Source organism: Phocoena sinus, chromosome 12, assembly GCF_008692025.1.
Source record: "Phocoena sinus isolate mPhoSin1 chromosome 12, mPhoSin1.pri, whole genome shotgun sequence".
In the NCBI taxonomy this organism is placed as follows: Eukaryota; Metazoa; Chordata; class Mammalia; order Artiodactyla; family Phocoenidae; genus Phocoena; species Phocoena sinus.
In genome coordinates, this window is record NC_045774.1 from 57,703,685 (window position 1) to 57,729,859 (window position 26,175).

Consider the following 26,175-nt stretch of genomic DNA (forward strand, 5'->3'; position numbering starts at 1 on the left):
CAGTGTAGTGCCCCTTACGTGAAAACTGTGGAAAACGCTGTTTCAAAAGAAGCTATCAAGATGTTGATCGTGAAATTTTCAGAGCAGTAGCAAATAAGCACAGGATGTGATGCCCAAACAGAAGCTTTGACTATATGAACACTTTTGTTAATCCATAGTCTTTAATTTTGCAGAAAAAAATTTCCCCGTTGTACAGTGAGTCGTCAGTGAATTTTGTAAGATCTGCTATGGCACTCATACAGATTGCAGATAAGTGGACCATATCCCACATCTGAGGTCAGACCAGGCCAAAGAACAGACCTCAGAAGCGAAGTTAGTATATTCAGGGCAGATGTAAAGTTGAGGAGCTAAGACAGGTGGCCGGTGCCCTCCTGTTAGAGATCAGCAGGAACACAGGTGTTGGGGAAGCACAGTTGGGTTTATTGGCTCTTACTATGAGAAGGAGCGCATGTCCCGTGGAACCAGGGGCATCTCAGTAAGAGGGAAAGGCTTCCAAGGCAATGGGTCTGGAACAGAAAGTGTAAAGACCCTGAGGCAGGTGTGGATTTGTCAAAAAAAAAAAAAAGGGTTGGGGCTCACTTAGAGAAAAAGCCAGCTCTTGTGTCTGGCCTAAGTAAGTGAGGTTCAGGAATGGGAATGATTTCTGTAGGTCTTGCATCCTAAGGACTCTGGCCTTTACTCTGAATGAGTTGGAAGCCACTGAGATTTATGCTTATTTTTAATAGAGTTTTCTTGAAAGGATAGGAAGCAGGTAATACAGATTGATTGCAAGAAGAGGACACCTGAGTGAAAGAGACACTTGCTTTTACCTTCTTTCCTTTTGGATTTTGTGCCATGTTCAGGGTTACCTATTTTTTAAGATAGAAGAAATAAAAATTTTAATGATTTTGTATAAAACATTATGTACTAAGACTTAGTAAGACCTTAAGATACTTAAAAATAATTCTGTGCTCTCTTTGATAAACTCATTCAAGAGACGATAAATAACAATTGCTTTTAAATGCTAAATAACACTTTTATGTTTTGTTGATATCTACTCTAGGTGCAAAAGTCAAGAAATAAACAAGTACGAGAATTATTTCCAGATGGTTTTAGTATTCATCATGCAGGAATGCTTCGGCAGGACAGAAATTTGGTTGAAAGCTTGTTTTTTAATGGGCATATCAAAGTCCTGGTCTGTACAGCTACATTAGCCTGGGGTGTCAATCTTCCTGCTCATGCTGTTATTATTAAGGTGAGAACTTACCTTCCTTTGCGCATGGATTTGTGGTATCTTAAAACAAACCTGTGGATTGATTTATTTGAAAATATTGATTTGGCTGCTTCAGTGACTTTGAATGTTATTTATATAAGGTCAGAACTATATTCTCCAAAAGAATCTAGTTTATATTGTGAAAATTTAACGCTATCACAGATGATGAAAGGATTAGTTAAAGTACACTTTTGAGATCTTGCCATATTTGCCTAATTTCAGTATTCAGCTCATCAGGATTATATTTGTGTGTGTTTATGTAAATTTTTATTAACTTTTCCTCATCTAGGGAACACAAATATATGCTGCAAAAAGAGGCTCCTTTGTTGACCTTGGAATTTTAGATGTCATGCAGATATTTGGTCGAGCTGGAAGACCACAATTTGACAAATTTGGGGAAGGAATCATCATAACAACCCATGATAAACTCAGCCATTACCTCTCTTTGCTCACTCAACAAAACCCAATTGAGAGTCAGTTTCTGGAAAGCCTTGCAGATAACCTAAATGCAGAGGTAAGATCTAATGAGTTAAAGGTTGGAATAGAATCATCAGCTTCAAGAATGACCAAGAAAAATAAAGTTTGAGTTGATTGCTATTTCATGATATTTAATAATACATTTTATTTCATATGCAGTCATAAGACACAAGAGGTGGAATGGCAATATTATTGATGAGTTCAGAGCAATGTAGAATGCAAGTGATTAACTGATAAGAACTCATTGCTTAAAGACTATACTTTTAAATCATGAGGTTTTGTTATAGGACAGAAATCTAACCAAAGCTATACAAACTGGGGAAACAGACATAGCAATAACAACAACTATATTTGTCCTGCACTTCAATAAAGTTTATTATGAAGTATTTTATAAAGTTTTTATAAGGTTAATAATGCTCTTCTGTCTTAGATCATTTGATTAACTTTGTTATAGAAAATATGATTGCTTAAATTGAGCTACAGTATTATAGTTTATTTCATGTGTGATGTGTGTTTGTGTTAAGATTTTGTTTTTTGGGTTTTTTTACTCAGGATTACTTTTATTGTTTTAATTCTAGAATTTTCAACCATAGCAACCGTTCACAAATAGTTATAGGTTAGCTTTACATATAAAACCTTCCAGTAAATACTCTGGAGAAGAGCAAGCACATATGAGTTTAGTCCCTATACTTTAAGATCTTAAAATTATCACAATAACTTATGTTGACCACCTTTCTGCCATTGTGTAAAATAATATTTTTGTTATACCTTTCATTTCATTTTCAGAAGTATGTCTTTAAGGCCAAATTTTACTGGACCCTATCAGAATTCTGAGTGACATCACATGTTAGGAATTCAGTTAGGCTCAACATTTACATTAAAAAGCCACAGTCAAGATAAACCTTGACATTTTAATAGACTGCTAAAAAGAAAATTATTTCCTTTTCTTCGAGGTACAAACATAACACTTTCCACTAATAAGATTCCCTCCGTAGATAAGAAATTAATGTCACAGGTGACTTGTATAGTCACCATTATTGTGTTAAGATTTAAATAGCAGACACTGGAAGCCTAGATAACATCTTAACTGGTAAAGAGGATGAACATTCTTAAGAGTCTGTGTGTCAAACAATCAAATGAGGTTTTGCTGTTTTCACCGCATTTTTAATTGTTGCTCTGTCATCCAACACTTTCCTACTTCTTTCCTATATCCCTTCTTACCATTAAAGTTGACTCAATTTTTGAAAGTAGGTGGGATATAACTATTAAATAAATGAATAAGTGAAATATTTGAACTGAAATATTACAGAAATTTCACTTATATTCTATTCATGTTATTTAGAAGTCTTTTTAGAGGATGAAAAACACACTCAGTATGCAGTTTCCTCTGTTTTAAGGAGTATATAGTCCAAAAGGGAGAAAAAGACACAAAAACACAGTGCAATAATGTTGGTGAGTAATAAGTTCTAAAGAAGGATTCAGTAGAAGGAGAAAATACTTTTGGCCCCAGCTTATCAGGAAAGGCTTTGTTCATGAAGGTGGTAAATCTGGGTTCAGAAGATTAGGTAAGGTTTAGAAGATATAGAAGTTTAGAAGTTGGAAGTTAGAAAAAAATCATGAAAGATGCTGGTTTCTAGTAGCATAATTACAAGAAAGTGAAAATGATTAGGAAATGAATTATGATATTAGGAATATCTCCAAAGGAAATATATCTCAGTTTCAATCCTCATTACCTGCTATGATGGCATGGTTTAAATAATTAGGTCTTGGTCATGGGTCACCAGTATCTATGATGGATTAGTCTAATGTACAAAGATAGTAATAGTAATGTACAAAGATAGTAATAGTAATCCTTCAGTGGACTGAGGACGCACAAACCTGCTGGGTGCTTTTTGTATATTCTCTCAGTACTGCTCCTAAGGAGATATTATTGTCCTCAGAGAGATAGGTAACTGACCAAAGGTCATTCAAGTACTAACCTTTGGAGCTAGTATTCAAACGCAGGTCTTTTAAACTACAAACTTAGTCTTCTTATTATAGCCTAGATTTCTGATATATAAAATATAGTAACTTAAAGGTGAATACATTTCTCTATATTAATCAACCTACCATTTGCCTTCTTCTAAGACCAGGACTAAATATTTTCCAAAATGGTAGTAATAATTTCTCTGACTTACAATAAAAAGCAAGGCTGTTTTTTTTGTTTTTTTTTTTTTTTTTTTTTGCAGTATGCGGGCCTCTCACTGTTGCGGCCTCTCCCATTGCGGAGCACAGGCTCCAGACGCGCAGGCTCAATGGCCATGGCTCACGGGCCCAGCCTCTCTGCGGCATGTGGGATCTTCCCGGACCGGGACCCAAACCCGTGTCCTCTGCATCAGCAGGCAGTCTCTCAACCACTGCGCCACCAGGGAAGCCCAGCAAGGCTGTTTTATACAATTTTTCTAGAAAAGCATTTCAAGAAAGACTACATCTTTGTAAACTTAGAATTATTTTCCTTGATAGCTTTTTGTAAGTGGTAAATTAAACACAAAATGGTGATGTTTTTATACAGAAGACACAGGTGAGTAAAATACTTCTCTGGTCTTCAAGAAATTCTTTTTCTTAGGGACTATCATAAAATAAATGAAACTATTTGGTCAAGCCCTGAGAAATTAAAAATCAATTTTAGCCCATAGATTCACCTCATATTCATAAAATACTTATTAGGGTTTGTCATTTTCAGAAATGTCAACTAACTGTAACGATAATTCCATTTAATGCCATAAATGGCGTTCAAATAATGAAACATATACCCTGAAATTTTTAGGTAATATGGTGAAGTATAGCCATTGCTAAAATTTCTTTATCATATTTTGTCTACTAGACTAGCTCCCATTTAAAGTAAATTTTCTTCTTAGGGAAACAAACTCCCTTAAATTATAGTTGAGTGTGAAATTAAATTTGGTAATCTGTGGAAACCAAGTGTGAAATTAGTTTATAAAATGAATGTGTGCTGTGCTCTTAAGGTAATGGATTTTTAAGTCTTTAGACTCCGAAAATCTTTGCAAGACTGTACAGCAGCAGTGATCAACATCAAGGTCACGTTAGATTAGGAATGTTGCCCATACTAATATCTTTGATAACACTAGTTTAGAAGAACTGGAGAAAGTATCATATTAAGGTATCATTTTAATGCAGACATTTTATGAGACATCTTTGCTGATTGATGCCTAATGGGGCTGACTCCTGAATGCTGATTAATGCCAAAGCTCACAAGTCCCAGCCCTGTATAGAGCCTCTTAATTTTGCACTGAGAGAAACACTGAAGCATGTTTGAGGCTTATTAAAATTTATTCAGCAGACATTACTGGGTATTGTTTCACGGTTTCACCTGTGAAACCGTTCTCTCATAGGTGACATTAATTTCTTACCTATTCTGTGCCAGTCCCCTATGGTCCATACTTTAAAATGTATTAATCTTTCTATAATCTTACGTACATTCTTTATTCAGAGTTCCTCCCATCTCCGCAGGACATAGTACAAACACTTTGTCCTTTGATTTAAGGCCTCAGCAGTCTGACTCCCAGTTCTGGCTCTGGTTACTTTCCAACACAGGTCTTCTGCTCTAGACAGTCCCTTACTCTACTCACGTCACCTATAAAGTACCAATCTTCCCATGTATAAAATAGGAATAATATCACTAGATTGTTGTGAAAATTTAACAAACACCTGTGCCAAGTTGTTATTCGGTACAGAATTGTAGCAGTTACATTATCTTATAGTCCCTTTATCCTCAGCCCCAATCATACTTACTACCCGCACTCAAATTTTAGTGGAATAGGTAAATGAATGGTGGCATAAATGGTGTTTTCATACAGTTTCTAAAGGGGTTTGTGTATACATATGTATTTATATACACGATTATTATATTTGCTTGTTTAGTTTTATATGATTTCAACTAACTTTTTGAAAAACACATGCAAATAAACAATTAAGATAACCTTAATGACTAAAGTTTAAATAGGTAAATTAGATACAAAGTGATACTTTGAGCCTTACTTCTAAAGTACCAGATTTGGGGTAGTTTTTTTTCCCCCTCTTTTACTTAGAGTGTAAAGCTGTATTACACTATACACTAATGGCACTTTTATAAGTTTCACATGTTAGGTGTTTTTCTTTCAAAGCATTTTTGAATAAGTATTATGTCCTAGGCACTGTGGATAATGGTTTCATAGATGTCATCTTAATTTGTTACATGTATACCACCTATAAGACTACAGACTTCCTGAGAGCAGGAACCATGCTCTATTTATTGCCATATCCATTGTACTTTATACTTTACGTAGTGCAGTCTTGTTACTGACTTCCTATATGATTATTGAGATGAATGAATAAATTTCAGAGAGATACTGTGAAAAATACTTGTTTTATAAAAGGCTCCTGTACTAAGTAGCCACTAGACCACAAATATTTGCAAGTAAATTTTTGTTTTTGTCACTAGGTGGCATTCAAAGATTAATCTCACAATATAATGTACCATTATAAATTTACATTCATTTTTCTGAGTAGTCTTTTCCTTTTTGGTGAACATTTGGGAGACTTGCATTACTTGATCCAGTTTTTGGTACCTACCTACTTCATCTTTTCCTTTATTCTTCTCACTACCTGGCAATAGGTAATTATTATTGTTAATTTACTGAGTCTGATTTTGAAAGTATAATAATAGCAAGCTTATTTTATCCTTTATAAAATTTTCTACTCTTAGGAGTTGTATGGTGTTATTTTAAAATATCTATAAGTCATAAGGGGATTAACACAATTTGGCTGTCAAATAATAGAATCACAAATGGAGGACGCTGTCGGATTTTTAGCCATATCATCAAACTAGTTTCCTTTGCCTAAGCAGACTAGAAAATGTTTAACTGTGTTACTTGTTAATATTTAGGAAGTGTTGTAGAACTAACTCCTTAGCTAAATTTTAGTTGTTACTCTTTATTTTGTGGAAACTCTTACAGTTCACATTTTAGGAAGTGTATGTTTACTTATATTGTGGGTGGTTTAGTCATTTGTAAATACATTAATGTATTTACTTATATTGTGGGTGGTTTAGTCATTTGTAAATACATTAATGTAAATGTATTTTTTCCTTATATTGTATTTACTTATATTGTGGGTGGTTTAGTCATTTGTAAATACATTAATGTAAATTTATTTTTTCCTTATATCGTATTTACTTATATTGTGGGTGGTTTAGTCATTTGTAAATACATTAATGTAAATTTATTTTTTCCAGCTTTCTGAAGATATAATTGACATGTGACATTGTAAGTTTAAGTTGTACAATGCAATAATTTGACACACATATGTATTTGTGAAATGTTTACCACAATAAAGTTAGTAAACACATCCTTCACCTCACATAATAGCCATTTTGTTTTGTTGTTATGATGAGAGCATTAAAGCTCTACTCTTATATCAACTTTCAAATACACAGTACAGTATGATTAACTGCAGTCACCATGCTGTACATTAGATCCCCAGAACTTACTCATCTTATGCCTAAAAGTTTGTACCCTTTAACCAACATCTCCTCATGTCGCCTACCCCTCAACTCCTGGCAACCTCCTTTCTGTTCTTTGTTTCTTTGAGTTTGATGTTTTCAGATTATTTGTATAAGGGAGATCATACAGTATTTGTCTTTCTCTGTCTGACGTGTTTCAAGATAGTGTAATTTTTAAAGTAGATAGAATCTGCCTTACCATTTATTTACTTTTGGTCATTTTTTTTTTAAGGACAAATAGTATGGTGTAATATTGCTATATGTCATCTTCAACTAACTAAAGATATCTAAGCATTCTCATACCTATTTTACAAAATTAGTTATACAGAATTTAAATTATAATATGGGAATAAAGCAAACATTAAGGTTTATATTTTCTTTACTATTTAGTACTAAAATAAGGGGATTTATTTTTCCTTCTTTTCTCCTAAAATTTGGTTATTTAGGTAGAGGTCATCACTTCTCCTTTGATTAAAGTATTAAGAGGTTAAGAAAACTTTTTTCAGTTACAGATTCAGGAAAAATTATTCAACTGTGAAGTTTCACAACTTGGATAAATTTGTTAATTAAAATGAACACTCTAAGTATAAAAGCACAATGACTGCATATAGATCCAGTGGCTAAAGAAATGTATTTTTAAGAAAACTTTTCACTGCAATTCTGGCTTAAGGTCATTTTCTAACAATTCCCTTTATTACACAGATTTTATATGTTATTATTGTGTTTTAAAATAATTAACCTTTGGTTTCATTAAATTAACATGTTATAAAGCTACATTAAAATGCTATGTTAAAACTTATATTTTCTTTCAGAATATAATCTAAAGAATTACCGTGTTTATTATAATTCAAAAGTATAAATATCTGTTTTTTCCATAGGTTGTTTAAGTTTACCAATAAAAACTTAAAACCACTCCCTGTTCTTGTATGATCTTTTTAAAGTGTATATATTATTAATATGTATAAATCCCAATAAAATATGATTTTGTTTTATGCAAAAATTACTGCATTTACCATTGTATTTATATTATATATTTATACTAGCTATGCTGCAAATGGGTATCTTTAGAGGAAAAAACTACTAATGTTATGCTCTTTGTGATTTTGGTAATGACAGTATACAAAATCACAACGAAGAGGGATAGAATCAGCAATATTATGTTGTTTTGATTGTGGTGCAGTCACATTTAAAACTGTCAGTAATGTTGTCACATAAAATGAAACCAAAATTTAAAAGAAGCAAAATGAAGAAGAAAAATTAATGAATACCAAAATGTTTATAATAGTATATGGAATTAAATTCAAATGGGAAAACTAATCAAATGCCACAATAATAAGTAAAGTTTGGGAATATAGTATTTCTAATGTACTGTTCTCAATTAAATGAGGCAGGACTGATTTTTAATTAATTGGAGAAACATCATGTCCAATAATTGTGCTTACCTTCTTTTAAATATACCTTCTTTTAAATACAGCATAATGATGTATTTTAAAAACTTTACTTTCAACAAAATGGTCTTTGATGTAATGTTTATATTCAACTTTAACGCATTAGTTTAACTTTTGTTATATTTTTGATTTGCAGATTGCTCTGGGAACAGTTACTAATGTGGAAGAAGCAGTGAAGTGGATAAGTTACACTTATCTTTATGTACGGATGAGAGCAAATCCATTAGTGTATGGCATCAGTCACAAGGCTTATCAGGTAGAAAACTCATTTACTAAAAAAAAGTCAGACCTCCTTTTTAGTTCTGTAATCCTTTCATGATATGAGGATAAATATTTGCTACTTCTGCTCATCTGAAAAGATTTAGGTACCTGGAAGAAAAACAAAGAGCTTTAATCTTTTTTAGAAAATACTAAGAAAAATTAAATTTGTCCCTGGTAATTATTTCACTTTCTTTATACATCTTTTCCACTGATCTTTATGTTATTATCAAGTTACTGCTCAGATAAGTTTCCATTTGATATTAGTATCTTGCTATGTTTTTTTAACTATATTTTTTAAATTTAGTTTTTAGAATAAACCAGACATGAGGAAACTTACAAAACCACTTTTAATGATAGGCTTATATTATATACAGTATATTCTTCTTATCAAGTCCTTCTAAGCCTTTGTTCCTAAATTAAAAGATAGCATTAATGAGTTACTATCTTAACAGTTTGGAGGCTGGATCAGTTCTGCTCTGCACATAGACTGAGAATCAGATGCATGTGGTCACAGCTCTTCCTATAAACTTCACAGCTCTGTGGTCCACATAGCTTACAGATTGTCTTTTCTTTAAACTCTGCTTTATACCCTGTAAATGCTTCCTAATTACAGCTAAAATCCAGTTGTTGTCTAATGAAAATACGATTTCACCACCATCATATCGATATTCATTAGTGTTAAATCAAAATTAGCAAAGAAGTTGAATTTAACTTGGAATTATAGTTTTCCTCTGTTTACTAATAATGATAATTTTGTATGTGTGTGTGTGTTCCATTTTGTATCAAAGCAGTTGCCTATCTTTTTTTTATCTTTCCTTTTCATATACAGTAACTTTGACCATGGGAAAATGGAAACTTAAGATTTAGGAGGGGAAAAAAAAGAAGAAAAATAGCAGCAGCAACTAGTTATGAAGCTGTTCATCTGAAATCATTTGGTTTTTATACTTAGGTTTACTGTAGATGGGGGAATTCAACTACCTTTATTCTTCTCAGTTAAAATCTGTGCTAATCTTCAAATGGATATCTTTTACAACCAGATCGCTCTCAGTTATAAAATGTAGGTGTATTGTAACCTGTACCTTTATAAATTTTAAAGAATAAGGCACTAGCTATTCTTCCCCTTTTTTTTTGAGGTACGTGGGCCTCTCACTGTTGTGGCCTCTCCCGTTGCGGAGCATAGGTTCCAGACGCGCAGGCTCAGCGGCCATGGCTCACGGGCCCAGCCGCACTGTGGCATGTGGGATCTTCCCAGACTAGGACACGAACCCGTGTCCCCTGCATCGGCAGGTGGACTCTCAACCACTGCGCCACCAGGGAAGCCCGGCACTAGCTATTCTTATTACAAGTGTGGGTTTTGTGAAAAGAGTCAATGGCACTATGAAAATATTCTGAAGGGGTAAAGGAAGACCAAACACAACATGTATTTTTTCATGGGCTAAGGCATATCAAATCTTGGGACAAGATAAACACATCAATTGATTTTTGTTTACGTACCAGGTTAATATTGGAAGTCATTTTTTTATAATTTTCTAGTGTAAAAAGTGGCTTTTTTTCCTTTCTGAGATACAAAGTTTTATAACCTTCACAGTTCAGAGAATCTTACCTTCTTATTTTTTTGACCTAAGTGTTTTTATTTTATTACTCAGAAAGAATGTGTAGCCACAAGACTCATGTGAATTAACACAGATCATGTAGTTTAATTCTTTTTAATGGTTTAATAATATGTGATTAATAAAATGGTTTCATAAGATGAGCCTGAAATATACAGTATGTTACCTACAGAAAATATTTAAGACTTTTTGTATTTGCTAATGTGACTGGATTCCATCTTATTTCCCTACAGTTGATTTTCCTTTGTCTCATTATGGTTTGCTCATTTATTTTAGCTATATTTGATGCATGAATAAGCTGCCATAAAAATCTAAGTTAGAACAAGTGGTAGGAGTATTAACTCATTAATTGATTCCTAAAGTATTTTATACTTCCCCCTCCCCCCTTTAAAGGTCATACTTCACTTTATAGCTATAAATATATACATATATTTATATACACACACACATAATAGTAACAGGAGTGTTTGTTAATATCTTGTGTTAAATGTCCTTTCTGCTTAGAAAAATACTGTAATAATTTCTAAACTATTCAGAAATTCATTGTCAAATTGATTTTACTCTTTGCTTCTATTAACATTATAGGCAGAATGGGTCTTCCCATCAACAGTTATAAAAACTGCTAGAACACTAAAACCATGCTTTTGAAAGGATGACTTTTAATTTATTTTTGTATACCTTTATTTGAACGGAGGAGAACATTCTCACTATCATTTCTCTAAATAGGACTGTGGTTTGATATTTTTAAATTCTTATTTATTTTAGTGTGGGAGGGAGAAAGCAGTGATTTTTTTTCATGTATCTAATTCCTAATCCTTATTAATCTTAACGATTATAAGACTATACAAGAATTTTAGATTCTAAAATATTACTATCTGAAGATAATATACAGATTAATAATTTTAGTTAATTTTAAAGCTTTCTTTACTTAATGGAATAAAGTATTTTCTAATTATGTCCTATCTTTTAAAAAAATGCATTCTTTTAAAATTATAATAAAAAATTTATACTAACTAAAGCATCAACAGAAAATTTTAATTTCCATAACAGGTATACATTTGTAAATGACGACTCTCTGAAGAATTATTCAAGTGTTTTTTTTTTCCTGTAGATTGACCCAAAATTAGCAAAGCATCGAGAACAGTTGGTCATTGAAGTTGGACGGAAACTAGACAAAGCTCGGATGATTCGTTTTGAGGAACGAACTGGATATTTTTCCTCAACTGATTTGGGTAGAACTGCCAGCCACTACTATATTAAATACAGCACTATTGAGGTAGTATACTGAGTGAAACAAACAGAATAATATGTTTGTCTTTACATGCAAATACTTTCTAGACTTCAAAATATAGTATTCATGCAAAATAACAAAAGCTGCTAATAGAACAAAATGCATTTGACTTTTATGAATTCAACAACATACACTCAGTAAAGATAAGAAAAAAAATAGAACTATAAATATTCAGGACCCTCTTGCCATCCTGTTCAATGAGTATATCCCAAGCAGTAGACGCACCCAAACCTAAAACCATTGAGCACATTGGTGAGACCTCTGGAATGAGTGCCTGAATGATTTAAAGTGGAGTCTGGTGGCTTAATGATATCCATGAATAAAAAGTTGAAAAATTAATTGCAAGTTATTGAGAAACACTGACTAAAAAGAATTATAAAAACTAATGAAAATATCAGGGCACTGAGCTGTACTATTTGGATAATTGAAGAGATTTTTCAAAGGTAATTTTTACTACACAGTTGTATCCTTGCCTGTTACCTTTTAATGTAATCTTATGTAAGGTAGGGAGCCACTCTAATATCTACATTTTAAAGAATATATACTTGTCTTCGTGTGTATTTCTATACCTACGTATATACCTTCACATGTTAATACATGAGAAAACTTAATAGTGATTACCTGTGAGGAGAGGACTTAAATTTGAAGGGAGTTGGATTAAGGTGAATTTTTACTCTTTACTCTTTTTATAGAGAGAAAGTTTGATTTTTTTTATGTTCATTTTTATTTTTGTTCTTAAAATTGTTTTTTAAATGTAAAAGTAATAGAAATCACTAAGATGAAATTTCTTCAGAAATATGAACACCAAGGCCTATATGAAATCTGTTTTGTACTTATTTAACATGTGCTTATTATGCAGATAACATGTTTCAGAAAACATTTTCACATGCATAATAGCTTTTCCTCATCTTGCCGCACATAAATCTTGTGTTTGTACAGCACTTTAGGTTTCTTCAAAGTCTTTTAACATATATTGCTCACAACCATGATCTGGTAGTTCCTCAAACCAAAACATTTTCCCTCTCCCTCTGTTGCTGCCATCACCTACTCATGTCAACTCATTTTGTCCATTAAGTTACTTTTCTCATTTGTCCACTTGGTAGTGTGTTGCTGCCAAACTACATCTTAAGCCTGTTTGCAGCTCTCTTTCAGGGACTGTAGCCTTTCTTCAGCTTTGTTTTTGTTTTGATTCTTTTTCTTTCCAGTTTCCTGAATTTCTGTATGCCCTAACTAGCACTGTTGTGATATATTTGCCAGAATCTTAAGTTACATATTTTTAGTTATTCCTCTCTGAATTTTATGTGATATATGATCAGCTTTAAGTTGATGAATGGTGCAGATTTACATATGCCCATGCTGAAAATGAGCCAAGACAAGGATGTTATGCTGAACATTGTTTTAGATATCTGTTGTAAGTTTCATTAACTGATTTTATAGATCTTTTTGCTTCTAAAGGTCTCCTCTAGCTAATTTTGTTTGGGGAATGTTTTTTAGTCTTTGATAAATTTGACGATGTTTAAAATGATGATTTTGGAACAGTATGCTACAGACATTATAACTCTGCATATTCTAGGGCTCAGATGTTCTCTTAGAATGTGTGATTTATAGTCACATTTTTAATTTAAAATATTTTACTGGACCTTCTATGTTAATCAAATATAACACTTACTTTGGTAGACCTTCAATGAATTCTTTGATGCTCACAAAACAGAAAGTGATATTTTTGCTATAGTCTCCAAAGCTGAAGAATTTGATCAAATCAAGGTAAGATTACTAGAAGCTTAAATCAAATGCATATAACACATATGTGTTGATTCGTTTATAAAAGTTCATAATTAATTATTATTCCTGATACAATATAAGCTGTATGACACTTCACATTTTGAGTACCAGCAATGTTCTTCCATTTATCAACAATGTCCACTATCCTAGATTTTGATAGTATGTCATACCTGACCTCATTCTTTGCTCTCTACTGCAAATCAAACATAATTTAAATAGGTTTTGCAGTAATGAAACTAGCAGAGAATATAGTGTGTAGATTTTGGTTTATTTGCAATATAAGGTTCGCTGAAGAAAATATAAAGGACATGCATGATTCAAACTTAGATTTGAATATTTCTGTACCCATATTATAATTTAATCTTATTAACAGTGAAAACTTTAATACTTTGAATCATAGTACTTCACAGCTTTAAGCTATGAATGCCTTATACCATGTAAAAATATATGACTGTAATGGATGCGTTTGAAGATAATTCAAGTTTGCCCTAATCCATTTGGGCAGAGGTTTTACTCTGGTCAAATAAAAAATGAAATCTCATCAGTTGAAGGATGGTGAGGTCAGAAGACTTAATTTTTGTGACATATCAAATTTGTATATGTCAATGGCAATTTTAATATTGGTGATGAATAATAAAATGTAGTCTTACCAGCATCAAGATAGTTTTTCATTGTATTTTATTAGCTACCTATGAAAAGATTGCTATTATTTTAGTATACAAAAGGAAACTTGAGTTATCACAGATGGAAACTTTTAGAAAACATGCAATGTGGTTTAATTTCAATATAAAAAATTTAAATAAATCAGCCCAAATAATCCTATAAAAACATTGGTTCTTCCAGGTCAGAGAAGAGGAAATAGAGGAGTTAGATGCCTTATTAAACAACTTCTGTGAACTCTCAGCTCCTGGAGGTGTAGAGAACAGTTATGGGAAAATAAACATCCTACTACAAACTTATATCAGCCGAGGGGAGGTGGACAGTTTCTCCCTTATATCAGATTCTGCATACGTTGCACAGGTAAGAATATTACTCCCTTCCTGTTTTCCTTGGTTACTTTTAGAGATTCAAGGAATTAATTCATGCTATACTATGAATGTATTGCATTATGACATGCTGTCAAATTACCATTTTATCTTAGAACTGGTTCTGTTTAATTTGTACATTTTTTATGCCATCTATGCTGTTGGATCAGGAACAGGGGTGGGATTTGGTGGTTGGTTTGGCTTTTTTTGATGTTGCTATTATTTACATTTTAGAGTTTTAAAATATCAATATCTGATTTTTTTCTGTTTTAAATGATAAAGTTCACATCTTTTACTTAGGAAGGGCAATAGTACAAGAATATTTCAAGTGAAAAGAAAAGATTGTGGAACCTTTGTAGCATTCCCCAGATGTTAGAAATATAAACAATTGTTTTTAACCATTAAACAAGGCTTAATAAATATACTCCATACCATATATTAAGTATGATATATCTTTTATAAAAAAGGTAATCTTTCTTTCCTACTGTCGATACTTACAAATTGAGTACTGAAGGAAAATTAATCCGTAAATTACAGCTCATTAAATGTTTAAGTTTTTTAAATTACTGTAGTATAAAATGTTGTAATATTTATGTTTTTAATATTCAAGCCTTTATATGATATAAAGTAGATTTTGTTTTCAGTATTTACCTTTCAAATGAGAGGTTTTCCTTCTAGGTGTACTTTTTTAAAAGATATTTTTTATTTATCAAGAATACTTTTTAAATTATTTTTATTGAGTAATGCCTCCTCTAGGTTGAGAAATAAAAGGTTAATCTTATTTTAAATATAGAAAATATTCCATTGTGTATTTTATGTTTGTAATTTTGCTCAAAGACTTAATATAGAAAGAGTATGTTTGTGTTAAATGAATTATTATTGTTATTTTTTTTTTTTTTTGCGGTACACGGGCCTCTCACTGCTGTGTCCTCTCCCGCTGCGGAGCACAGGCTCCGAACGCGCAGGCTCAGCGGCCATGGCTCACGGGCCTAGCCGCTGCGCGGCATGTGGGATCCTCCCGGACCGGGGCACGAACCCGTGTCCCCTGCATCGGTAGGCGGACTCCCAACCACTGCGCCACCAGGGAAGCCCCTAAATGAATTATTATTAACAGCTATGAATACCCCAGAGTGCTTTGAAATAACTGTAAACATGAAATATTTGCAAACATAAACCAAGATATATTGGTAAACAGTTTGAATGAATGCAGTAATTTAATCAAAGTAACCAAGAAACCAGGTGATGATTTCATATATTATATAAAGTAAATGTGGATGTGGTGAAAACATTTTTTTTTTATTTTTCATTTTGGAACACATATGTTTGTGCCATAGAAAAATACATATATTCTCAAAAACCTAAAGCCTCTATAAGGAACCATTATTTTTAAAGTCTTTTGTTTTATGTTTTTCTGAAAAATAATATAATAATGTCGTTTTATTATATCTAATGATTTTATATTGCAATAGTTAATGATTTAACTAAAAGGTAAAGCTTTACTGTGTTCTGGATGAACAATCTGGCCACATTTCTGCTTGATTCAAGATTATGAAGATATCATCAGAGACTGATTTACGAATTGCTTTACAATATAAAACTTACAGTTTCTTCATGATTGGTACCCAGAAAGTCAGTCTCAAAAGATTGAGGATATATCTATAAGAATCCCTTTAAAAAAAAAAAAAAGCTATTATGGGTTTATCATTCTTGAATATGTTAGGTAAATTATTGTTGATTTTTTTGGGGGGTGGGTTGGTTTTGTTTTTATGTGTGTGTTTTTTTTTAGTTTTAGCCATCAGTAGTTCCACAAGCACTCTCTCAGCTCTGTAAATTGGTACTTCCTTGTATATTTCTGAAACTTTATTCTCTCAGCCCTTAAGATAAATCCTTAGCTCAGATATTCTATGATTTTATAAAGGGGCCTATATTTATCTTCTACATGTTTAGAGATTCTGATCATTATTCCCATGCAATTTATATCATTTCAGATTAAAATGTCCTGTTGGTATCTTCTCACATGGCATTTCTCTTTCCATTTCTTTTAGCTTTTGGGGAACAAGTATAGGTTCTAAAATATAATAACATACTTTCAAACAGTTGAGAAAATTAGCCTGGCAATTTTTTTAGAAGAGCAACTGAGCATGCTGTAGGAAGATCTATTTGATAGCTATAAAAATCAAAATATTCATTTTACGTATCATTTTCTGGGCCTAATAAGAGATATCCCGTCAATTTTTAACAGGTGTTACAGCTATCCCCATACGTCAAATACCATTTGTTCTTAAATTTCTAATACTGAAACAAAGTAGTCGAATTTATCTAAAGATGAATAACACTTTTTATGTAAAATATAAAACCAAAGTCCTTAATTCTTATGATCATTTTTCACCTCATAATTCAAGCCGGATCATCTGTTTGCTATTTAAAATCTTACTCTTTTCCATCTCTTTTTATGATTTTGATCAGATTTAACATTCTTCATTTTCAAATACAGATGTAATGACATATTTTTATTTTTTATTTATCAAGAATACTTTTTAAATTATTTTTATTGAGTAATGCCTCCTCTAGGTTAAGGAGAAATAAAAGGTTAATCTTATTTTAAACATAGAAAATAGATATTGTAAGGTGTCTCTAAACTCATGATTTTAAAAATAATCTTCCATAAAACAGTCTGCAAAGTTAATGATAGAGGGAAGGAAGAAAAACAAACTACAGAGATGTGAAAAAAGGCTTCAATCATTGTAACTTTCTGTATGTCTACTAATGAAGTTATCCTCAGATCACTGAATTTAGAATTTTGGAGTTAAGTTTGGCATTGTTTAGTTCTGATTTTCAATAGATACTCTGACACCAACTCTCCTGGTCAAATTATTAGCCTCACCAAACTTTAGTATCTTCATCTATAAAATCATAATAACAAGACCAGTCAAATGCAGTTGTCATAAAAATTAAATGAGATAATATATGCAAAGCGGTAAACATACTGCTTGGTTTATACGGGAGCCATTAATATGGGTTAGTTGCACTCATCAGTATTTCTTTGTTGCTCTTCTCTCACTAATTGTTCTCTCTGACTGGACCCCAAAGTCTTCCTTATTTCTCTAAATAGCTTTATAAATTTAATCATTCCACTATATACCCAAGGGCATCCTTTGCTGTCTCTTAGATTCTAAAATAGCCTCAGCACCTTCCCAAATACTTTGTATTTTTTTTTTTGTCTCTTCCTACTTCATTCTTGTTTAGGGGGTGTGAGGTGGAGCTTCCTAAGGACTGGGAAATAAAGCTACTCTTGGAGAGTTAAACAGGATAACATCCACATATAAAGGATATGATTATTCTTGTGTAGAAGTAATAAAGATAATTAGGGTTATATGAGGATAGATGTTGCCCACAATTAAAGGATGCAGCTAGACATACTTTTGAAACTGAGTCAGAATAATAAATTTATTGACAAATTTAAAATTACATTGGACCTAACCACCAATCCCCCTTTTCATTCTTCAGAACGCAGCTAGAATTGTCCGTGCTCTTTTTGAAATTGCTCTGAGGAAACGTTGGCCTGCCATGACCTATAGGCTCCTGAATCTTAGTAAAGTCATCGACAAGAGGCTCTGGGGTTGGGCTAGCCCTTTGAGACAATTTTCAGTCTTACCACCACACATTCTAACAAGATTAGAAGAAAAAAATCTTACTGTGGATAAGCTGAAAGACATGAGGAAAGATGAAATAGGTAAGAAGGAAGCAAAAATGTTTTAATGTACTGTTTCATGCAGTTAAAATATTTCACTTGATGTAAAAAAAAAAGTATTGTGAATTTCCACATTACTAAAGATGAACTTTTACCATTTTTATGAAATTTCTTTTACATTGATCTAAACTCAGGCAAAAGTCTCTCTAAATTTTATTAAGTTACTCAATAGAATTAGCAGTTAAAATGGAGTTTAGATTGTCACACCCTTAAGTATTTTACAGATAGAATCTTAGCTACAAATGATGAGAATTAGTCAGTGAGGCTTATTCTCAATTTATTTCTTTTGTTCATTTCATTTCATCGTCTTTGTTATGTATATCAGCAGTATTACATCAAAAAAGTATGTCAACATTAAACCCTACATTTCTTCAGTTTCTAAATGAGCTTCATCATTACACATGTATAGATCTTTAAACATAGTTGGTATCGGTGTGTAAATAGTATTTGGTCTTCTATGTTTTTCACATAATATTGAAAAATTATCCCTACATACATTGCCATGTACCTTAACATTCTGTTGGACAAACATTGATTAGGTAATATTTCAGATTCTGAATAGAATAGACATTACACATGAAGGGAGTCAGACTGAGGAGAAATAGAGGGACCTGGTGAAAGGTTTGTAGATGTGTAGAGAGGCTGAGATAGTTATTTCCCTTGTATAATAAGAAGAATACTTCTCAGATGGAATGGAAAAGGGGAGGCATCAATAAAAATAGAGAGAAATTGAGAATACAAACTAGGAAGTTAAGATTATTCACCTTGGGTAATATAAATGTTTTATTAAAATAAGGAAGATCACTTTAGATTTTCAAACTTTGGTGAACATAAAACATTTTGATTTACTTGTAAATATGCTTTAAAAAATTATATTATGAAGCACCAAGACATACAAGAAATATTGATACTATAAGATAGAATCTATTTCCGCTTAGTCGCTTGGCCTGGAGTAGGAAAATGTTTAGTCACATCTGTTTGTGACCCTCACCCCCACCCTGGTGCCTCCATTTGTATCTGTATTTCAGAATCTCATCATTTATGAAAATATGTATAAGTGGTTAATTTTGTGCTGGACTGGCCATATTTTAATCTTTGTTTTCTGGAAATGGTATGGATAAGTTAGTTATGTTTGATTAGTAAAGCATTTTCCATCATGGTTATAGAGTTCTGAAATAGGCCTTGAATAAATTAGTGACTGTTTTCACAAAATACTGAATATTTCTATAATGAGTCTTAAACTGGATAGGAGAAAAGTGGAACTGTTTATAGTACTTTAAACACTATCAAGTCTCAGTAATTTTAAGAACCCTATTAATAGCTGAAAAAACCTTGATACTGGTTTACAGAGCTATGAATTGCTAATTCAAGTTAACTATTACAAAATATTCAAACATGCCAGGTCAAGAATGTCAGCTATTCTACATAGCAAATCATAAAACAAGCAATAAAAGCACCTTCTCTGAAATCCCATTTACAAGTCAGATTATATTGCTTTTTTTCTGTCTGGACACATTTCTTCTAAGTGACATTTTCCCTGCAGGTCACATTCTGCATCATGTGAATATTGGGCTCAAGGTCAAACAGTGTGTTCATCAGATTCCTTCTGTTACAATGGAAGCGTCCATTCAGCCCATCACACGGACTGTCCTCCGAGTGACGCTCAGCATCTGTCCTGACTTCACTTGGAATGATCAGGTAGAAATGGAAAACACCTAAATCTGCATTAAGGAAAAATGTCTGTACTGCAGGTTCAACTACACCTCCTTACATCTGTCCTCAAGGCATATAGAAAAACCTTTAAAAAGAACATATATCGAAGAATCATTTAAAACATTGTATCAATAGTATTATTTACTCTCATCCTCCAGCTAAGCATGTGGTATAATATATTAATAATATGTCAGCCAGTGAGACCCCTTCAGAACATTTTAGGAAACCTAAATTTTCACATTGTATAATGGTTTAGTGGATTCAGCTCCATAGGGACTTTGCTTAATTCTATCTTCTTTCATTTTTCTCTATGTGATCTTCATTTTTTCCAGCTCTTCTTACTCTGTCATTTTAACCTACTCAAAATTCAAGATTCTTCATGCTAAAAGGGCCCTTTTAAAATCCTGAGGTTTCTCAAACTATCATTCTCTTCTTTACCATTAGACTTGTAGAAAGAGTAATCTGCATTTTCCTCCTGGTCACCTGTTTCCTGCTGAGACTACTTCAGTGATCACCGAAGACTGACTGATTGCCATAATAAATGACTTTTCCTTAGTTATTTTCTTTACTTCTCTGAACATTCAGTCCTATACATTGTCCTTGAAAATGTCCTTCTTTGGCTCCCATCACTTTTCTGTTTCTGTTTTTACCCCTACTCTGTTCTTTCTTCCAGACCTTAGCTGTTACTATATACTCTGGATCCTCTTCTTATTCAGTCAGTAATTCTTAAGGTCTGTCTTTGCACCAGTTACTGAGCAAAGAGTACAGTAGAAAAGAGATTGTACATACAGGCAAGTACGTGTCAGTCCTTTCATTCAAGAAGCCAGTGGGGGAAGACAAGTAAATCAGTAAATGTAGTATAGCAATGCTTACTTTACATGGTAATTGTAAGGTTCTAGTTAAGTGTAAGTAAATATCTTCTGCATTACCTGACATTGGTACATCTTTAAAGTGAATGCATTTTATTCTGTGATGTTACACAACCATAGTCCTAACCCAAATCTACCATTGATCTTAAAGTGTCCTTAAAGTGTCCTAACCATTCATTCCTTCAGTTTCCTCATCTGTAAACATGTATAATAATAATAATTATCTTTCTCCTAGAATTTCTGTGAGGACAAGATGATACAAAATTTTATTTAATATCTTTATAAATATAGAATTTTACATAAAGTATAAAATTACAAGTAGCCATAAACTCATTTCAAGTTTTTATATTTTCAAATGCATAAAAGTTTTATGTTTTTTCATCCTGTTTTCTTGTATCAAGATCCATAATAGGAATTCCCTGTCGGTCCAGTGGTTAGGGCTCCGCGCTTCCACTGTTGGGTGCCCAGGTTTAACCCCTGGTCGGGGAACTAAGATCCCATGAGCCACCCAGTGCGGCCAAAAATAAAATAAAATAAAAAGGATCCATAAAAAGTCTCCCACAATTTGGTTTAACTCATTGTTAGAATGGAGTACTTAATTGTTCATAGTTGCTTCTATCAGTTAGAATGCTGTTGGCTGCAAGAATAGCAAATATGACTTGTCTCAAACTGACTTAAGCAGAAGAAGATATATCATCTTACATAATATGATAGGTCCACAGGTAGAATAGGCCCTGAAGATGATTGAGTCTTCTGTTTAATGATACTCTTCCAGACCCAGGATCTTTCCATCTTTTTGCTCTGCTGATATTGTTGGCTACTTCCCAAATGTTTTCATGCTTCCTTGTTCACATTTAACAGAGAGAGGGAAAAATACCCCACCTGCAGCAGCCCAGAGCATGGGCCAGAACACCTTTTCTTAAGCCTAACTGGGCCGGTATTGGGCACATGCCTACCCCTCACCACAACCTGTTGTAAGGGGGATACCATAAGCTGATTAGTGTATGCTAACCAAAATTATCCTGGGAGGTGGGGTTACCTTCTGAGTTACATGAGAGAGGTGTGAGTACTAAACAAGACTAGGCTTTATTAGGAATAAAAAAAGAAAGAGCAATGAGTATACAAAATACAGTATATCTATCCAATGGAATATTATTTGTTAATAAGAAGGAATGAAGGACTGATGCATGCTATGACATGAACAAAAACATTATGGTAAGTGAAAGAAGCCAATCTCAAAATCATTTCATATATATGATTCCATTTATATGAAGTGTTCCAAAAAGGCAAATCTATAGAGAAAGAAAGTAGATTGTGGTTGTCCAGGGTTGGCGGTTGGGAGGATGAGGGATAGATAGGTAGGGTACAAGGTTTCTTTGGGGGATGATAAAAATGTCCTAAAATTAGATTACGAAGATGGTCACAAAACTTTGTAAATGTATTAAAACTATTGAACTGTATACTTTAAATGAGTAAACTTTGTAATGTAAATTACATATCAATAAATCTGTTAAAAAGAGAGAGAGGAATGGGTGCTGGGAATACAAACAACAGTATCCCTTACTCGAATTACGGTATATAGTATTAGGATACTATTTTTCTTCCAGGTCCATGGGACAGTAGGAGAACCCTGGTGGATTTGGGTAGAAGATCCTACAAATGATCATATTTATCATTCAGAGAATTTCCTAGTTCTAAAAAAACAGGTAAATATGTATATATGGCTCTATCCTTATTATGTTGCTGTCATTAGGAAGAAAATGTAAACTAAATACTTTCTATTTTTACTTATTTCTCTATAATTTCATAGTGCAATTAAAGCTTTATGTATTATTTTTTATGTTTCTGTTTGGTTTTAAAAGAAAATAGTAATTAAATGTTATAGTATTCATATATTCAAAGTGATTTTCATTTGAGAAATTTAATTATAATCTTTCTAATGGTTTAAGGCATGTCTTCCAGAGGGGTGGGTGGGATAAATAATATTTTTAAAAATTAAATAAATAAAAATTAATAACTTTAGGTGTTCCATAAGCACAGTACTAAAGAATATTGAATCACATTGTACAAAAGATATTGTTTTTTAAATTCTCTATAAATTTCAAGAGAAAGACTCAATTTGATGAAAGCTGTCTTTAACTGTGATGCTTCATTCCTAATTTCTCTTTTTATCAAAGAGAAAGCAAGCTAGCTTTAGGCTTGAGTGGACACCCATAGAATTTTATAGCCATATTTTATTTTCATTGCATTTGTGTTCATGATTATCTTCTATTTATGTCAAGTGTTCTGTTATTCCACTTATGGTAGTCAAAGAATTTAAAGAAAACTATTGAGTAAATAATCTGGTAAAAATTAATGAAGTAAAGTACTTGAATGAATGAATTTTGGAAAATTCTGGTAATGAGTCAAGTTGATAACCTGTTAATACATGATGATATGCATATGTAAATAATATAAACTGAGTGTATGTTTTTCCTTCTGTAATATCACGTATCCTCAGAAGGGAACCACCTACAAGTTTCTGAAGTATCTGAATATCTCAGCTATATAGAAATCCAAGATTTTTTTTTATCTTTAGTACATACTGCTATAGATACAATTGTTTTTACAAGAGACTAATAAAGCCTTTATGCTACTAGAATAGCCGTATTCATTTTAGACTTTATTTCACATTAGGTCATTAGTAAAGAAGCTCAACTGCTGGTGTTTACAATCCCTATTTTTGAGCCTTTGCCTTCTCAATATTACATCCGAGCAGTGTCTGATCGATGGTTAGGAGCTGAGGCTGTATGTATTATTAACTTTCAACATCTGATTCTACCAGAGAGACATCCTCCCCATACAGGTAACATATGGAATAGTAACTTGGATCATTGATTTTTCCAAAATTGTCGTTTTAGCTCATGTTGAAAAGTGTCTATGCTTTAAAGTTGCCTGAATCTGAATAAAAATCCAACCTATTTGTCAATACAGTTTGAAAAGAGACTTTTCAAAATCAGATCAAATGGCAGGCCTTAATATTTTTTTTATTTGAGATCCAAAAACATTAAGACTAGTTCAATTTTTATAATCTAACAAGCATGAGACTCACTGTTTCTGTATTACTATGCCTTGATCTCTATTTTTACATTATAATTTCTCCACATCTCCTTCCTTTTTCATTGCAAGTGTTGTCATTTTATCTGTGCTCTCTGTGAAATTTTGAGATATCCTTTTTTCCTTGCATTTATTACTGTTAAACTTACTTTTAGTATGTTAATTTAATTAAAGTGAATTATAGGGTTTTTTCCTTCATATAGTGTGCTTCTACACCAAAAAGTGCTAATACTAAGGAGTCAGGTTATGGTATTACTACAGAATGGATTCACGTATACTTCGAGTCAGTTTGTGTCTTACAAACAACACATACTCTTTATATTGGTTCTTTTCTTCCACACTAACATTATAAAAGGGTATGCGGTGATCTGCAGTATCATGTAGCAGTGTTTTTCATTGTTTTCAGTGTTTGATAGTTGACAAAAATCCATTTCAAATTTTTATAACATGATTGAGTGCCTTTCTATTTTGACTTGTTAAAGAAGCAAATTTTCATGAATAAATATTTATAATGATACTTTTAAGTGGCCTATAAAATATTCTATTTCAAAAATATCTTGAGGCTAATCTATTAACTAATTAGTATATTAAGTTTATTTCTTCTCATTGAGAATTCATAATGGATGAGTGAAGATTTCGAGAGACCTTTAATTTATAGCAAAATGAAAGTCAATTTCTCTTTTCCATATAAGTCTTCCGAAGACAAATTCTTTGTTTTTTCAAAATGAAAATAGTAGTTTTTACTGCTTTCAGTGAACACATTATTTGACAATCTTTTGGGAAAGTGAAATAGGCATTAATGGGACTTTAATCTTTGTCATTTTTGTACTTTGTTCATTATCTTAACATATCTTAAAGAGAGATACTTTAAAATACAGCTTAATACCACTTTGATATCTTGACAGAGCAAAACTAAAAAATTGTCAACCTAGAAAAATAATGTGATTGCAGTATCTACTAATCTACTCATTGAATAGGACCTTTCTGGTTTTCTTTTATCAAATATGCTTTGTGATATCTGGAATCTCAAAATAAAATACATAAAAATGTTTGGTGCTTTCATTTAAAACATATGCTACCAACATCACTGCTGGGTCTCTCTGGCTGCAGTACTTGATTTTAACATGTGTTAACATTATATTTTAATGCTCATTTAATCACTTCTTTGTTGAGTGGCCAAGCACGTCACCTTATTTATATAATTGGCTGATTTTCTGACTACATTTTTAAAAGAAATAAATGTACCACCATGACATACCAATTGATATTAAAAATGCATGATGTGGGACTTCCCTGGTGGCGGAGTGGTTGAAAATCCACCTGCCAATGCAGGGGACACGGGTTCGAGCCCTGGTCTGGGAAGATCCCACATGCCGCGTAGCAACTAAGCCCACGCACCACAACTACTGAGGCTGCACTCTAGAGCCTGCGAACCACAACTACTGAGCCCGCGTGCCACAACTATTGAAGCCTGCATGCCTAGAGCCCGTGCTCCACAACAAGGGAAGCCACTGCAGTGAGAAGCCCGCGCACCGCAATGAAGAGTAGCCCCTGCTCGCCGCAACTAGAGAAAGCCCACGCACAGCAATGAAAACCCAACGCAGCCATAAATTAATTAATTAATTAATTTTTTTTTTAAATGCATGATGTAACCTCAATGATGGCTAGTTCTGTTTGGCTCCAAGTATACATATAGGCATCTCACTGAGCTCAAATCAGTCAGGAAAATGTCTTCATCTTTCACAGAAGTAAAGCATCTTAATTTAGCATTGTCAATAAATGCCAAAATATTTATTTTTTTTAGTCTTTATTAAGAATATGTCTATGCTTTGATTAGCATTGCAAGTTAAGACTTCCTCCCTTCTTGATTTTCAGTGCTACAAAAAATATAGGATATTGTAATCTGGTATAAGAAACATACAGTTCTCAATTACCTGTGTAATAGAGTAGAGCAATGGAGCAATGATAATATTTTAAAATTAGCTTTTTTACTTTTAAATACATTTTCTGAGGAGAGAATTCTGCATACTTTCCCATCTGAAACTGTATGATGAAGATCTA

General features: G+C 32.6%; 1 protein-coding gene across 2 annotated transcripts in view; it reads left to right on the top strand.

Annotated features, from left to right (window-relative positions):
* ASCC3 (activating signal cointegrator 1 complex subunit 3) overlaps window positions 1–26,175 on the top strand; it is a 366,641-nt gene that overhangs the window by 210,269 nt on the left and 130,197 nt on the right. For both annotated transcript variants that reach the window (XM_032651063.1, XM_032651064.1), the window contains exons 15-24: window positions 1,043–1,234; window positions 1,542–1,766; window positions 8,853–8,972; window positions 11,699–11,863; window positions 13,556–13,642; window positions 14,504–14,680; window positions 18,193–18,418; window positions 19,980–20,134; window positions 22,626–22,724; window positions 23,695–23,863. In XM_032651063.1, coding sequence (XP_032506954.1) covers window positions 1,043–1,234; window positions 1,542–1,766; window positions 8,853–8,972; window positions 11,699–11,863; window positions 13,556–13,642; window positions 14,504–14,680; window positions 18,193–18,418; window positions 19,980–20,134; window positions 22,626–22,724; window positions 23,695–23,863 — 1,615 coding nt within the window. The remainder of the gene's footprint in view (window positions 1–1,042; window positions 1,235–1,541; window positions 1,767–8,852; window positions 8,973–11,698; window positions 11,864–13,555; window positions 13,643–14,503; window positions 14,681–18,192; window positions 18,419–19,979; window positions 20,135–22,625; window positions 22,725–23,694; window positions 23,864–26,175) is intronic.